The 14594-nt window shown below is 40.1% G+C and overlaps 1 protein-coding gene across 4 annotated transcripts in view; it reads left to right on the top strand.

Moving 5' to 3' along the window:
* VPS13C (vacuolar protein sorting 13 homolog C) overlaps positions 1 to 14594 on the top strand; it is an 89068-nt gene that overhangs the window by 63545 nt on the left and 10929 nt on the right. For 3 of the 4 annotated variants that reach the window (XM_057399360.1, XM_057399351.1, XM_057399367.1), the window contains 14 exons: positions 567 to 700; positions 1051 to 1177; positions 2110 to 2345; positions 2632 to 2782; positions 3821 to 3961; positions 4974 to 5055; positions 5145 to 5214; positions 9259 to 9370; positions 10361 to 10474; positions 11782 to 11918; positions 12152 to 12233; positions 12669 to 12782; positions 13030 to 13105; positions 13708 to 13871. In XM_057399360.1, coding sequence (XP_057255343.1) covers positions 567 to 700; positions 1051 to 1177; positions 2110 to 2345; positions 2632 to 2782; positions 3821 to 3961; positions 4974 to 5055; positions 5145 to 5214; positions 9259 to 9370; positions 10361 to 10474; positions 11782 to 11918; positions 12152 to 12233; positions 12669 to 12782; positions 13030 to 13105; positions 13708 to 13871 — 1740 coding nt within the window. Of the gene's footprint in view, positions 1 to 566; positions 701 to 1050; positions 1178 to 2109; positions 2346 to 2631; positions 2783 to 3820; positions 3962 to 4973; positions 5056 to 5144; positions 5215 to 9258; positions 9371 to 10360; positions 10475 to 11781; positions 11919 to 12151; positions 12234 to 12668; positions 12783 to 13029; positions 13106 to 13707; positions 13872 to 14594 lie in introns of those variants that run through there. The other variant, XR_008970912.1, reaches the window with a different exon arrangement.

Raw genomic sequence — 14594 nt, 5'->3', positions numbered from 1 at the left:
ATTGTGCTATATGTATCTTGGAAATATCTTGCAAATATATTGGAAGAAAGCAGAATCTTGAAAGCCATTAGAAGATACTCAAGAATGATTTGTTGAGGGTTTTAATCAACAGAACTTTTCTGCTCAGTGATCAGTTATTGTTATGTCTATCGTACCTTTAAAGACTTTAACATGTTTGTCTAGAGTAGTCCTTCAGATTTTTAAGGAGCATGCAGGAAACTGCAGGTTTTAAATAGAATGTCAAGTTTTGTAACAGAAACTGAAAGGGGTATTTGCCTCTACTTGGTACTGAATTTAGGCAAATAAAATAAGTAAAAATGATACAATCTGAATATAACTTTTCAATGAGGCTAAATCAGTAAGTATTATGTGGATGTTCCCGATGTCTGTCTTAAGACAGTGCCCAATGTATTTGAGCTTACTGTTACTGGATAATGTAGAGTACATTTCCTTGTTTGATTTGTAAAAGGGCACTGTAAGACTGATTTAAAAATAAGTTTAGTCTGTTCCATCTTCAGTTTATGTCTAGAACAAATACTGAACTTTCTTTCTAACTTTCTCTCCAGAATGGGGGCTTGCTGGTAGATGTGAATGTTTCTGAGCATTCTACTCTCATAAGCTTCTCAGATTACCATGAGGGAGCTGCTCCAGCTCTTATTGTTAACCATACTTCATGGGACTCTCTCAGATACAAACAGAGGTATGTGAAAGAAACAATTCACCTTTGGTTGTCTAACCGGGGGGGCATCCTTTGTGAAGCAAGTAGTTCTCTACCATTATGGTACCTCGAAAAATAGAGAAAGCCCTTTTCTTTATTGTATTATTTTAGAGAATAGTTTTATCTACTTTTAAGAAGTCTCATAGTTTTGCAGAGAATAAAGGGGGAGTAGAGATCATAGTTCACTTGCTTGGAGTGGATGCCCTCGGCTCTTCATGCCTCACCCCATAAGGCTGGGGAGGGGTAGAGTGCTGTGATCTCCTTGCACCACTTCAATCAGTGGTCTTAACCAAGGAATGCTGTCATTTTACTCATTTTCTTTGAACTTGCAGTGGATTACAAGAGGAAATGGAATTGAAACCAAAGCAAGTATGCCTGTTTGCATGGACAGATCCGACTAAAACAAGAAAACTGATTTGGGGTTACTCCCAAAATTTTGGTGAACATGACCTGCTTAAGGTAATTTTCAGAAGGGGAGAAGTAAATGCTGAACCAATCTAGGACTACAACAAGGTTAAAATTAGCTGGGAGAAAGCTTCTTGAGTAACTTTGAGTCTCACTTGTCCTGTGAGAGACTTCTGAACCTATTCTCAATTAGCTAGATTTTAGATGTTTAGATTAATGTAATTGGAGGACAGGACAAACTGCAAACTGCATTTTCTCCATGGTGTTCTTGTATATGAAAGAAGAAGGATAAAGTGTATGAGCTGTGGATGTATCTAAGTAGTAAAGAGGATGAGTAATTCACCAGTTGCCTAGCAGTGCTACATTTGGCTAAAGAATTTCCCTGAAGACGGAGAAAAACCCTGCTGTTTGTGACTCTCTGTTCTTATGGGGAATGCTTGCATGGAGTTGCTCACTAAGAGCTATTTTGGCGTTTCTGACTTGTGCAATATTAAAATGAAAAGTTAATGAAGTGGGGGTAAAAGAACAGTGATCTAGAAAGAAAATGAGTGGGGGAAAGAGGGAAACTATACCTAGGAGCAGAAGTAAATCTAGGGTAAGACTGGGCACAAGTATTTGGTTAAAGAATGGAGAAGCAAGCATTGATGGAGAAAGATATTTTTCTTTTTCTCACTTAACTGGCCAGTAGGCTAAATAAAGTCCTGTGTGTCTGTCTCTAAATAGCTGCCCTCTGGCCCCTTTTACCAAACTCTGAATTCAGAGGTGGCTTGCTTTTTCTGTTGACTAGGCACAGAGTTAAGAAAACTGAGAATATTGGTGGTTAAAAGTAGGGACAGGAAAGCAAGTTTGTATTTTAGTTAGACTGGGAATGGGTTTGGTTTCTCACAGCTGAACTTCTTGGAGTTCAATACTTCATGAATTTACTCCTGTGATATACTTATATACCTACTTCTTTTTTTTTTTTTTTTTTTCCCCTCCCAATACAGGATGAATGTGGCCAATTCCCTTACAATGCAAATACTCAAGTACACTGGGTGTCCTTCCTGGATGGACGTCAACGAGTGCTACTTTTCACAGATGATGTTGCATTAGTTTCTAAAGCACGACAAGCAGAGGAGCTGGAGCAACCTGATCAAGAAATAAACTTGTCAATCCATAGTCTTGGACTTTCTCTTGTTAACAATGAAAATAAAAAAGAAATCTCCTATATAGGAATTACTAGGTACTGCACATGGGGGCCTAACTATTCCTTTGAGTAATCAAAATTTGACAGCATATTGTAATGTTAGCAGTACATTTGAGTTGAAGGCGATATCTTTCAAATTAAATTAATATAAATGGATCCTTTCTATGTAAAATAAAGTTCTGCGTTTATTCCTGTTGTGCAGTTTGAATATACAGGATTTAACTGCCTTCTTTCTTAGAGTCTATTAAAAAAATGGTGAACAATAGTTTTGCATAGGAAAGGTTTCACTACTTTTAAACTATTAACATTATTTGTCTTGCAGTTCTGGTGTCGTTTGGGAACAGAAACAGAAGCAAAAGTGGAAACCATTTAATCAAAAGCAAATAAATCTGTTGGAACAAGCCTATCAGAAGTATCTTTGTAAGACTGCTTCCCAAGCTCCAGGTTGGCATAAACTAGACGGCAATGTTGAGGTATGTTCTGAGGTTTCAGAGTTAGAATGATTGCAGAATATGTGTAACTGTTAAAACAGACTTCTGTGCTGCTAAGTAAGGATAGATGCTGCTTTAAAAGAAACGTGAAAAAGAGCAAGCTCTTTTTTGGAATAGTTTCACATTGTACACAGGAGAATATTTTGGCATGGAGGCAGTGCAGAGGCAGTATTGAGTTGTTTAGAAGAATTGTATTGTGAAGAAAGAATCTCAAGGAGTTTTGCTTTTGTGTGGTAGAAAAGATTTCTTGATGTGTGCACATTAGTAATGAACCTGTGTTCTCAGGGATGTAACTTAAATTCTTGCAGAATCTTGGCTTTAGCTTCTTAGTAAGCTGCAGTTCTCATGACTTGGTATATGAAGGGGCCTATAGTGCTCAAAGACTCTGGAAATTAATTCACTTAGCTGAAATTTTTCAGATATTAATTATACCTGCCTGTATTCCATGCATAAATGTAACATGGTCAAATGGCTAAGTAAAATACAGGCATTTCACAGTACCATAATCAGCCTTGTTTTCAATATCATCCTTTCATTTGAAAAACATGGGTGCCCCAGTTATATGAATACTGAAGTTTTGTATATTGCAGTAGTGCATTTGAACTATGTCATATCAAAACTTTGTATATATAAGTCATTACATTTGACTCGGAATAAATGAGAGGCTTTTCCTTTTGCTTCTCAGGATCAGGGTAAAAGCATCAGTTGGGAAAGTACTCAGCTGCATGTAAATATCTAATTATTACGCCAGTGTAATGTGTAGCTCATAAAGAAATAGTCACTAAGATGACACAGAGGTTCCTGCTAGGGGCATGTGAAGTTGTAGTGTAATGTGCTTATTGGAGTAACTTGTGGTTTTTGTTCCTTTCCATGAAGATAATTGGATTGAGTAATTCCGTAGCTGTGTGATCATGAAATAAGGAAAAACACAGCTTTTATTTGCTAGTCTGCTCATTAGTAGCATGACATATTTTTATGTCTTTTATTAAGCTGCGTAAGCTCTCCCTTCTTATATTTTAGGTGAATTTTAGCAAGGTTCCAATGGAAATGCGTCTCCCAGTCAGATGCAGCATCCGACGCAACTTCTTGCCAGGAATTAAGGTTGAATTCAAGCAGTCGCCTCACCAAAGAAGCTTACGGGCGCAATTGTATTGGCTGCAGGTACCGCATCTTCTATCATGTTCTCTAAACTAAACAGACACTTTTAAGGCTTTTGGTTTCTATAAAGAAGTATCTCTAAATTGTACCTATATGGTGCTCTCCTCACTGCATCAGAGTAGCAGAGGAGCTAGAAATTTATGAAGTACTGCAGAACTGCCATCCCAGGATTTTGTGAGTGCTATGGGAAAGACAAATACACAAAACTGGGTAGATATAAAGCAGGGTGCTATGATGAAAGTTTATTTCAAAAGAGAGTGTTTAGCGTTTTAAACCAAACAAAAAGCTCTATCTTGTACATAGTCGTGTACTGTTATTCTAGAGAGTGTATATAGAGGTTCAGGAAAAAAAAAAACTACCTGTCTGATGGAAAATAGAGATTTAAATACTCAAAAGTAGCATGTAATAATATATCTGCATGTAATATTACCCGTGACTTAATGTGCAACACTTGCAGTGATTAGCATACTCCAGTCAGGACTAATGGTGTTGTTAAATTAACCAGTAAAGTGCTTGAGGAGGTACTAGTGAGAAGTTTTTGGTACCAGAAGAAAATGATGATGAGAAATCATCATTATTCTCATTGTCAGCTCCATTTGCTGCATTTCAGAGTCTCCTAAGGGAGGGCAGTCATTGAGCCTTTTTCTGATTTGCTGGTGGGGAAGGGCTTCCTCTTTCCTTCTATCTTTTGTACTTTAATTTTTGCCTTAAGGTAATTTTCACTCTTCTAGCCCATGTATGCCATCAGCTGCAGACCCTCTAAATGAATCTTTGTGAGTGTGAACTTACAAAAGCATCCCTTCTGCAGCACTTTGAACCATCTGACCTTTTATAATTGAATAGGTAACATTCCAAAATAATGAGAGTAATCCTCTTCCTCTTGTTTCTTTCCCACTAAATAAGAATGAGGTGGCTCTTCAATACAATCTATATAGCCTCAAGCCTTCTAAGATGGAAATGGTCTTTGATTATGATGTCATTAAAATATTACTGTAATTATGGAATAATTTTTTAGGTTGATAACCAATTACCAGGATCGATGTTTCCTGTTGTATTTCACCCTGTAGCCCCTCCAAAGTCGATTGCTTTGGATTCAGGTAAGAGAATGAGATTTATTCAGCGTTGAAAGTAGTAACATGGCAATATAATTTTTGTATATAATTAAGTCATTTTTTTTCCTCTTTAGAACCAAAACCCTTCATTGACATCAGTGTCATCACTAGATTCAATGAATACAGCAAAGTGCTACAGTTCAAGTGAGTTGAATAGTGTGTTGTAGTACAGTTTGAGAGACAATGCATTTTTGAAGTGAACCTTGTTCTAAAGTTCTCATTCTCATAGCCAAACAATTCTTGTCTCTGGATTGAATTTTTAAACAGCTCCAGTGAATAAAAACATCATTCTAGAAGAAACTTACTTGTAGAAAGTCAGGACCGACCACATGAAGGGAGCTGTTATGCAAATTACATAGTAATCAGGGCGATTTCCCTCTTGTGCTACAAGATGCGTGTCTGCCTGTTTGCCATACAGTGCTGGGTTTATTGGGTGCTGTCGTGGTTTAAACCCAGTCAGGTAACTTGTTCACTCACTCCCAGTGAGTGGTGCCGAGCTGACAACAATCGAGGTCCGTGTCCCCCCCCCCCCCGGGGTTCTCCCCCACTCCCGGAGGAACGGGGAGGAGGATCGAAAGAGTGCAACTCCCACGGGTTGAGACAAGAACAGTCCAGCAACCAATGTACACAAATCACCACCGCTACTATCAACTACAACAATGATAAGGGAAAATAACAAGAGAAGAGAATACGATACCACCGGCCAAGAAAGCGAGTCCCACCCGGAAGCCCCTGTCCTTCCGGGTAACTCCCAGTCACCCTCCACCCCGGGCATGATGTGCTGTGGTATGGAATACCTCCCTGGCTAGCCTGAGTCAGGCGCCCAATCTCTGCTTCCTCCCGGCTTCCCCTCCTCCCTGGCAGAGCATGAGCCTCACAAAGTCCTTGGTCAGGGTAAACATCACTTAGAAACAACTGAAAACATCGGCTTCACCAACACTGTTCCCAGGCTGGAAGTCAAAACACAGCACTGCACCAGCTAGCACAAAGGAAAAAAAAAAACAAAACATGACTGCTACTGCTGAACCCAGGACAGGTGCTCTAACAACAGACAGCTCATACAGTCTCTAATGAAGCCCATTACATTAGTACAGCGTGTTCTATTGTGAAATGTATGTTCTTGTCCTGGGTTCAGCAGTAGCAGTCATTTTTTCTCCTTCTTGGTAGCTAGTGTAGTGCAGTGTTTTGACTTTCAGCTCGGGAACAGAGCTGATAACAAGGATGTTTTGGTTTGGCCAAGGACTTTGTGAGCCTCATGCTCTGCCAGGGGGGAGGGGAAGCCAGGAGGAAGCAGAGACAGAACACCTGACCCAAACTGACCAAAGAGGTATTCCATACCACAGCACGTCATGCCCAGGATGTAACTGGGAGTTAGCCAGAAGGGCTGGGAGACTGCAGGGTTGGAGGAGGTATCGGTCGGAGCTTGGTCGGGCTTGGGGGGCGAGTTATCGGTCAGCTGGTGCTGAGGTGTTATATTCTCTTCCCTTGTTATTTCCTTTATCATTATTATCATTGGTGGTAGCAGTAGTGATTTGTGTTATACCTTAGTTACTAAACTGTTCTTATCTCAACCCGTGGGAGTTGCATTCTTTTCGATTCCCCTCTCCGTCCCTCCGGGAGCAGGGGGAGGGAAAGAAGGGGGGGGTGAGTGAACGAATTACCTGACTGGGTTTAAACCACAACAGTTCTTTTTGGCGCCCAACGTGGGGCCCGAAGGGTTGAGATAACGACAGATTTGACTGGATTAATAGTCATTCGTCACAATGCTGATTTATTGGGTATCAGAGTTGTTCTTCTTGATCTCACAGCTTCAGACCGTTGTAACTTACGTAGAGCCGGTATTTGCTGTGATAGTGTTTATCAAGTGTGGGGCCTGGGCTAAGGTTCTTGTCTCACTGTGCTTTATGGCAATGGCTTGTAATACGGGCGGGCTCCAGCAGCAGGGCGGGACGGACGTGGCCGTGGACTTGTACCTGGCCGTCCGGCTGCTCTTCACCGTCCTGGCCCTCGCCCTCGCCTCCGTCTTCGTGAGGCTGCGGGAAACTGAGGGGGAGCGGCCCCGGGAGCCGGCGGCAGCCGAACCGGCCCGGGAGAGCGGCCCCGGGGACCGAGCGGCGGCGGGAGCGGGGCCGGAGGCCGCGAGGGGACGGCTGCCGGTGGAAGAGGTCGGGGAGGTCGAGGAGCAGAAGGAAGCGGCTGCCGAGCAGCGGGATAAGGCGGCAGAGGAGCCGAGCCCCGCGGCCGAGCCGAGCCCCGCGGAGGAGCCGAGCCCCGCGGAGGAGCCCAGCTCCGCGACGGCCGAGAGCATTCCCCGGCAGCCACCCGCCGAGCCCCAGGAGGATGCAGGAGACCACGCAGCATTTCCCAGCAAGGCAGAGGAGGAAGAGCTGGGCTCAGGAAAAGAGAAGCTGGTGGTGGGAGAGCCGGCAAGCACAGCAGCTACACCAGCCCCAGTGACAAGTACAGCAGCATCGTGTGAGAGTTCTGAAGGCTCTGAATGGCTTTTGGGTATCCTTGGGACCTGCCTGCTGATTGTGATGGGGATCAGCATGTTGGCACACACACAGGCTGTGTTCTACCCGCAACCATTTTGTCTGATCTCAAAAGTTAAGCAGAGTCAGGTTTGGGTCTTGTCTGGGGTTAGACAACAATGCAGGGAGACCAAGAGATTTTCCCCAAGGCTGGACAGTCATGAGTGGCAGGGTGTGTGGGACAGTATGGGCAAATATCTAGTCCACTGGGCCCCTCCAGTGCTTTGGAAGCATCGGAGATGGAAGGCAGCTGTGTGGAGTCCCCAGCAACAAGCTGCAGAAACTGCTGAAGGGGACAGTGAATTATTTTGAGCCTGGTGGGCCCATGGCACTTCAGGCCATCAGAGCAGAGATGCAACATAGAGATGGACTCATGATCGAGGGGTGGACTTAGCAATGGACACTATTGCCCAGATTATTCATGAGTGTGAACACTGCACACAGTCTCTCCTGCTCTGACTGGTACAAGAGATGGAGCCTGACATCATGGACCAGATGCACTCAGCAGCTTTATAGGGACTGGTCCATGCACTAAGATAAGAGTGATGGTATATTGAAAATGTGGGATCTGAGCATGACGTGAATGGTATGGAATAAGGGGTGGATAATGTCCTGGGTTCAGCAGTAGCAGTCATTTTTTCTCCTTCTTGGTAGCTAGTGTAGTGCAGTGTTTTGACTTTCAGCTCGGGAAAAGAGCTGATAACAAGGATGTTTTGGTTTGGCCAAGGACTTTGTGAGCCTCATGCTCTGCCAGGGAGGAGGGGAAGCCAGGAGGAAGCAGAGACAGGACACCTGACCCAAGCTAGCCAAAGAGGTATTCCATACCACAGCACGTCATGCCCAGGATGTAACTGGGAGTTAGCCAGAAGGGCTGGGAGACTGCAGGGTTGGAGGAGGTATCGGTCGGAGCTTGGTCGGGCCTGGGGGGCGAGTTATCAGTCAGCTGGTGCTGAGGTGTTGTATTCTCTTCCCTTGTTATTTCCTTTATCATTATTATCATCGGTGGTAACAGTAGTGATTTGTGTTATACCTTAGTTACTAAACTGTTCTTATCTCAACCCGTGGGAGTTGCATTCTTTTCGATTCCCCTCTCCGTCCCTCCAGGAGTAGGGGGAGGGAAAGAAGGGGGGGGTGAGTGAACGAATTACCTGACTGGGTTTAAACCACAACAATTCTTTAGTTAATATAGTTGCATCTGGAGTTTTTGTACCAAAAATGAATTAAAAACATTACGCTGATTGTTTCTAATGCAAGTATCTGTATCCAGCTGTTAGGGATAGGAGATTTGAGGATGGTGAATTTTAATAAAAGAAAGGTTCTATAATACGATTTTTGGGGAGAGGCAGTAGGATAAGAAGTAATATGTTGTTTAGATAATATTATTCATGGAGCATATGAAATCATAATGTATGAACATAAGTATATGGTGATGGTTAGTATTTTTTGGATTATTTTGATAGTGTTAGGCTATGAATAATCTACAGTAATATACAGCTTTGTGAGGCTGGTAAGCTCGTCTAACTGTAAATAGTTGATATTGTAGATTGTATGTCTTAATATGCAACACTGCATAACAAAACTTGAGTTACATAGGGTAAACGTGATATTTAAATTAAACTTCTATGTTTATATACTGTTTTGTTTTTTCCCATTTTAGGTACTTCATGGTTCTCATCCAGGAAATGGCACTTAAAATCGATCAAGGATTTTTAGGAGCGCTGAGTGAATTTCTCACCCCATCTACAGACCCAGAAGCTGAGAAACAACGGGTAACGTATGAGAGAAACTCATTCTTGCAGAACAGGGCCTTTATAGTAGCAGTATTGTAATTTTCTGAAAATTCGGTTTAAATGAGTGAACGTTGTATTTGACAACAGGAACTTAAAGGGACGTGGTGAGGTAATTGTCAGTGAAGCTTTGATTATTTCTGTTAAATTGGCTGTGAACATTACCAAGTGGCAAGTTTGAGTAACTGTTCTACTTGGGTGTGTGTGACTGTTTTCTGGGTGTTTTAATGTTTCATTGATTGACACAGTTGTTTTAGCTGTGGCTACAATGTGTTACAGGTGACATGAAACAACCTTAGGGTTTATAGAATGTACTTTTAAATGTCAGTGTACAGTATCTTTTGTCTTGAGAGAGCAGAAGGAACAGATTTTTGTGACTCTAAATTAGTTCTTATATAGGTGGATAGTATTCAGAAAGATCACATTTGTTTCTAGTGTGTGTAGGAGAGTTATTCATACAAGTTTCTTTTTTGTTGAAGTTATATCTTTGGATGTACAATATAAAAACTCTGATTTTGTAAGAAATACAAAAATGCAAAGACCCTCAGGAAGTGAGTTACTTCACTAATATTTCTAAATTAATTTAGAAGAGAGACCTGGCGTGATTGAGCAATTTAAGGAATATCAAGTCATAAAGCATAAAATGGAAAGTCATGCAGAAATTGTTGTGTGTGGTTCCTGTGGGGCTTTGTTTTGTGGGGTTGTTGGTTGGTTTGTTTTTCCCCTGGATTAAAGAAATGTATTAGTGCAGTTATAATCAAGTATACAGAAGTAGTTAGTCTATTTCTAGTTTTGGAGATGTTGGCTATTTAACTAGTTAGGTAAGTTTTTTATTAGATTTGACTATGATTATTATTTTTGCTGTTTACTTACATTTGTATATTTCATATAAATTTACATAGAATTTTATTAATTATATTACATGTATTTTGATGAGATAAACTTCTGTTTTTCTTCCTTTTTTAATAAAAGTCTAAGTTAATTCAGCAAGATGTGGATGCTCTTAACACTGAACTAATGGAGTCTTCCCTAACAGACCTGTCAATGCTCAGCTTCTTTGAGCATTTCCACATTTCTCCAGTAAAGGTATGTAATAGAGGTACTTTTGATTAATAAAATACTTTATAGCAATGATCTCTCAATTTCTTAAATACATCCTCAGAGCAGACTTTGAATAATCAAGGTCTTCAGGCTGGCTACATTTACATTCTCTTGAACTTAATACTTTGCTGGAAAACTTTTAGTTGCCTATGAATGCCAATGCACCTTTAACCACCACCAAGTGGGAAGAGTCAATGGGTATAATAATGAGGAAAGCTAGATAAAATGCTGACCTGAAGGTGATATGTGATAAATTGTAATAAAATATACTCTCCTGGGCTTGTCTTCATGTCTGTCTTGAACCAGTTCAATTTTTTGGAGCAAGAAAGGTTGATCATCAGTAACTATTCATTGTTCTGAATCAACATGATGCTCCCCTATCAGCTTGAATAAGAATTTGAAAGAAAAAAAAAATCACTTACTTTTCTTTTCATTGAAGATATACAAGACAGGCATAGACCTCAATACAGATGATGAAATTCCAGCACTTTTTTCAACTTTTTAGTTATTTCACTTGGTATCTGTTAGGATACCCTTAGATTTCCCTATTACTGTTTTTTTTCCTATATGATTGTGCTTATAAACTTAGGAATGTGAAACCAGGGAAAATGCTATAAGAACAAGACACTATTGTGGCATTTTAATATTACCTCTAGCTAGTCTGGTTGAAGTTGTTGAAGAAATGGTTATAATTTTAAGTTTCTCTTGTATTTTTATGTGAAATGTGTAGATGTACTTACTGACTGTTAAGTACAGCAAGGGGCTTGGGCTTCTTTTTCTCCTGTTTTTTTTCACCTTACTTCAGTGACTTATCTTAATATTTTAAACTACTGGATAATGCCCTCTCCACCCCTAAGAAAAGTGAGTGTCTTATCCACACTAAGCAATCTCATTTTGCAGTGTTAAAGTTCATGTATTTCCCCAAAAGCATGACTATTTGCAAAAATACACACAAGCTAGTTAAAGAAATCAGAACTCAAAATTTAACTTGTATTGGAAATTAGGCTCCACCTATTTAACATGTCATTTCTCTAAGTGTTTACACAAAGTTTACAGATGCAAACATGAGAAAAGCTAGGGCAATCTGACTCTTCTCTATGGCAATAGTAATAAGTACATATGTTACGGAAGTTATACCACTGTCAGTTCAAACGTGTTTGAAACTGTACGTTTCCTCAGAGCAACTAAAACCACCTTATCACTGTTGCACCACTGCATATGCACCACACAGCCTCTCTGGCGTTTATCGTTTTGTCTTCACTTGTCTTGTTTTACTAATTCTGTCATGACAGCTGCATTTGAGTCTCTCTCTGTCTTCTGGTGGAGAAGATTCAGATAAAGGGGAAGAGATGATAGCCATCCATTCTCTGAATTTGCTGTTGAAAAGTATTGGAGCTACTCTAACAGATGTGGATGATCTTATTTTCAAGTAAGCTAAGGAAGTTTGGTTTTAGAAAAGCTACTATGCATTTAATAATTGGGTCAATGCTAAACTGACTCTAGTTTAAATGTATGCAGCCATTGGGAAAAAGGAGGAGTGGAGGGAAGGTAGGGCTTGGGCTCATTTTTAAGAGAAGAGGGCTTCAGGATTATCTGAAGGAAAAGAGAACTATTTAGAAGGAGGAAGGGTATCTATAACTAACGTGATTACTTGTCTTTCAGACTTGCTTTCTTTGAAATTAAATATCAGTTCTACAAGAGAGACCAGCTGATGAAGAGGGTTGTTAGACATTATAGTGAACAAGTAAGCTTATTTTATCAAGCTTTTGTGTAAGATTTTACGTGTCTTACAGAATGCAGAAAATAAGTAAGAAAAGGTGAATACCTCTAAAAGCTACTAATTTTGTATTTCGTGGTGCTGAAGTAGGAATCTGGTGGCACATTATGAAAATGTAAATACAGAAGTGTCCTGACAATGTGTGTTAAGAATTCTAAGTGATTGCTTCTGTTCTTTTTATGTGTATCTCTGTTCACCAAAGTATTCTAGTAGTTATCCACACATATATTGCATCTTTTGCCCAAGCCTGTCTTCATTCTAGTAGGAATACTTAGTTGAGTACTCTAACACCTTACTTGGATAGTAAAGTAAAAAATTTACCGTGGGCTCTAGCATGGAACTGTGTGTAACAATAAATAATAACACTGCTTTTGTTTTTCCCTTCTTTTTTTCTTTCTTTAGTTCCTGAAACAGATGTACGTTCTTGTACTTGGGTTAGATGTTCTTGGAAATCCATTCGGCTTAATCAGAGGCTTGTCTGAGGGAGTTGAAGCTTTCTTCTATGAGCCATTCCAGGTATAACTTCCTGATTCTTCAACTGTGGATGAATAGTAGGCTGATTGAATATACTGGTAGGGTTGTGGTTTTGTTGCCACTGTACTCTGCCCCTTCAACAGCTAAGAAAACAATAATTCTGTATGCTAACTTGAATAACTTATTCAAATGGCCTTATTTTTATCAATGTAAAGGAATTGCTAGTATTTCTTGAAACAGACTCATAAATGTATAGTTTTCTGTTATTACTAATAAACTTTATTTTTAGGGTGCAGTTCAAGGACCTGAAGAATTTGCTGAAGGCTTTGTAATTGGTGTTAGAAGTCTTCTTGGGCACACAGTGGGTATGTATCTCATAGGTTAACTCATGGATTGCTTTTGTTTTTCTTATTTTGAAGCAAAGCTATATTTTTAACATATCTATGTGATATTTTTTGATGAGTGTATGTCAGTTACTGTTGCCAGTAGTCATGATATATCATTCATACCTATCTTACTTGAGACTGTCTAAATGTCTGTCTTGCAGACTAAGCAAGCAAACTGGGAGGCATTTGTAATATGCTGTGGATGAATAAGGAAAATGATTCTAATGGTCCTAAAATATCTGGAGAAGCCCAAGAACTGTTCTTAAGAGCAGCTACTGTTGCAGTTGCCTTAGATTTTTATTTAGCTATGTGTTTGTGGTAATGATGGGAAGTATTATTCCATCCAGTATGCTGTATAACATGTACTGAAGTCATTTAAAGAGTTACCTTTTGCTGCATTTATGGATTTCAGGCTAGATTCTGGAGTTTTTACAGGGACAGCATGTGGTAGTTACACAGCATAATTTGGAATATCTAAACTGAGTATGGAAGGAAATCACTGATCTCTGTGGTTTCTTGTGTGTTGCTTGCTGTTAAATTGCGAAAAACAGTGACTTTTGCTTTCTGACTTGTTCCATCAGGTGGTGCAGCAGGAGTGGTGTCTAGGATCACGGGTTCTGTTGGAAAAGGTTTGGCTGCTATTACTATGGATAAAGAGTTTCAGCAGAAACGAAGAGAGGAAATGGGTCGGCAGCCGAAAGACTTTGGTGACAGCCTGGCAAAAGGAGGAAAAGGCTTGTTACGGGTAGGAATTTGGAGTTGATGTGCCGACCCTTAACTAATGCTTGAAAATTACAAGCAAAAAAGTTTTCTGTATTAGTTCATGAACTAAATACAGGAGGCAAACAGGCAATTGATTTATAGGAGACTGAGAATAGTCTGTCAGCTTCAGTGTTTAAGGTTGTGTTTTTAGCAAACCTGAGGGAATTGAAGGTAGGATCTCAGAAAGGAAAAGTGTAGGAAGTATTACTAATTTTTCCAGTGACATATAAATAAACAAGTAGTTTTCCATGTTCAATGAATGTTTTATCTAATTTAAGTAACTGGGCACTTACTTTACTTTGCAGTCAGTTCTGTTATTAAAATCAATTGGAATTAGGAGCTCTGGGCATGTGCTGCATACTGGGAATGGCTTTCTCTATGCTGAGGTCTTATAAAAACTGCTAGGTTTTCTTGACTTGAAGTAAACATAAAGCAAGTGGAATGTGTATAAAGGTAAGTACTGTGTTTGGTTGGAGAGATTTTTCTGAAATAGAAGCTGTTCAACTCCTGTATTTTTTTTTTTTTTAAATCTAAAATCAGGAACCTGTTCAGGTTGCTGTAAGGTCACATCTGTTCCTAGTTAAAGTGTTAAGTAGGATCACGAATCATAGAATGGTTTGGGTTGGAAGGGACCTTAAAGCTCATCCAGTTCCAACCCATGGACACCTTCCACTAGCGCAGTGCTCCAAACCCTGTCCAACCTGGC

This window comes from Pezoporus wallicus, unplaced genomic scaffold, assembly GCF_028554395.1.
Source record: "Pezoporus wallicus isolate ANWC-B61680 ecotype Strahan unplaced genomic scaffold, APGP_CSIRO_Pwel_v1 contig_3952, whole genome shotgun sequence".
Classification (NCBI taxonomy): domain Eukaryota; kingdom Metazoa; phylum Chordata; class Aves; order Psittaciformes; family Psittacidae; genus Pezoporus; species Pezoporus wallicus.
Note: the sequence above shows the minus strand (reverse complement) of the source record. Positions and strands in the feature narration are given on the sequence as shown.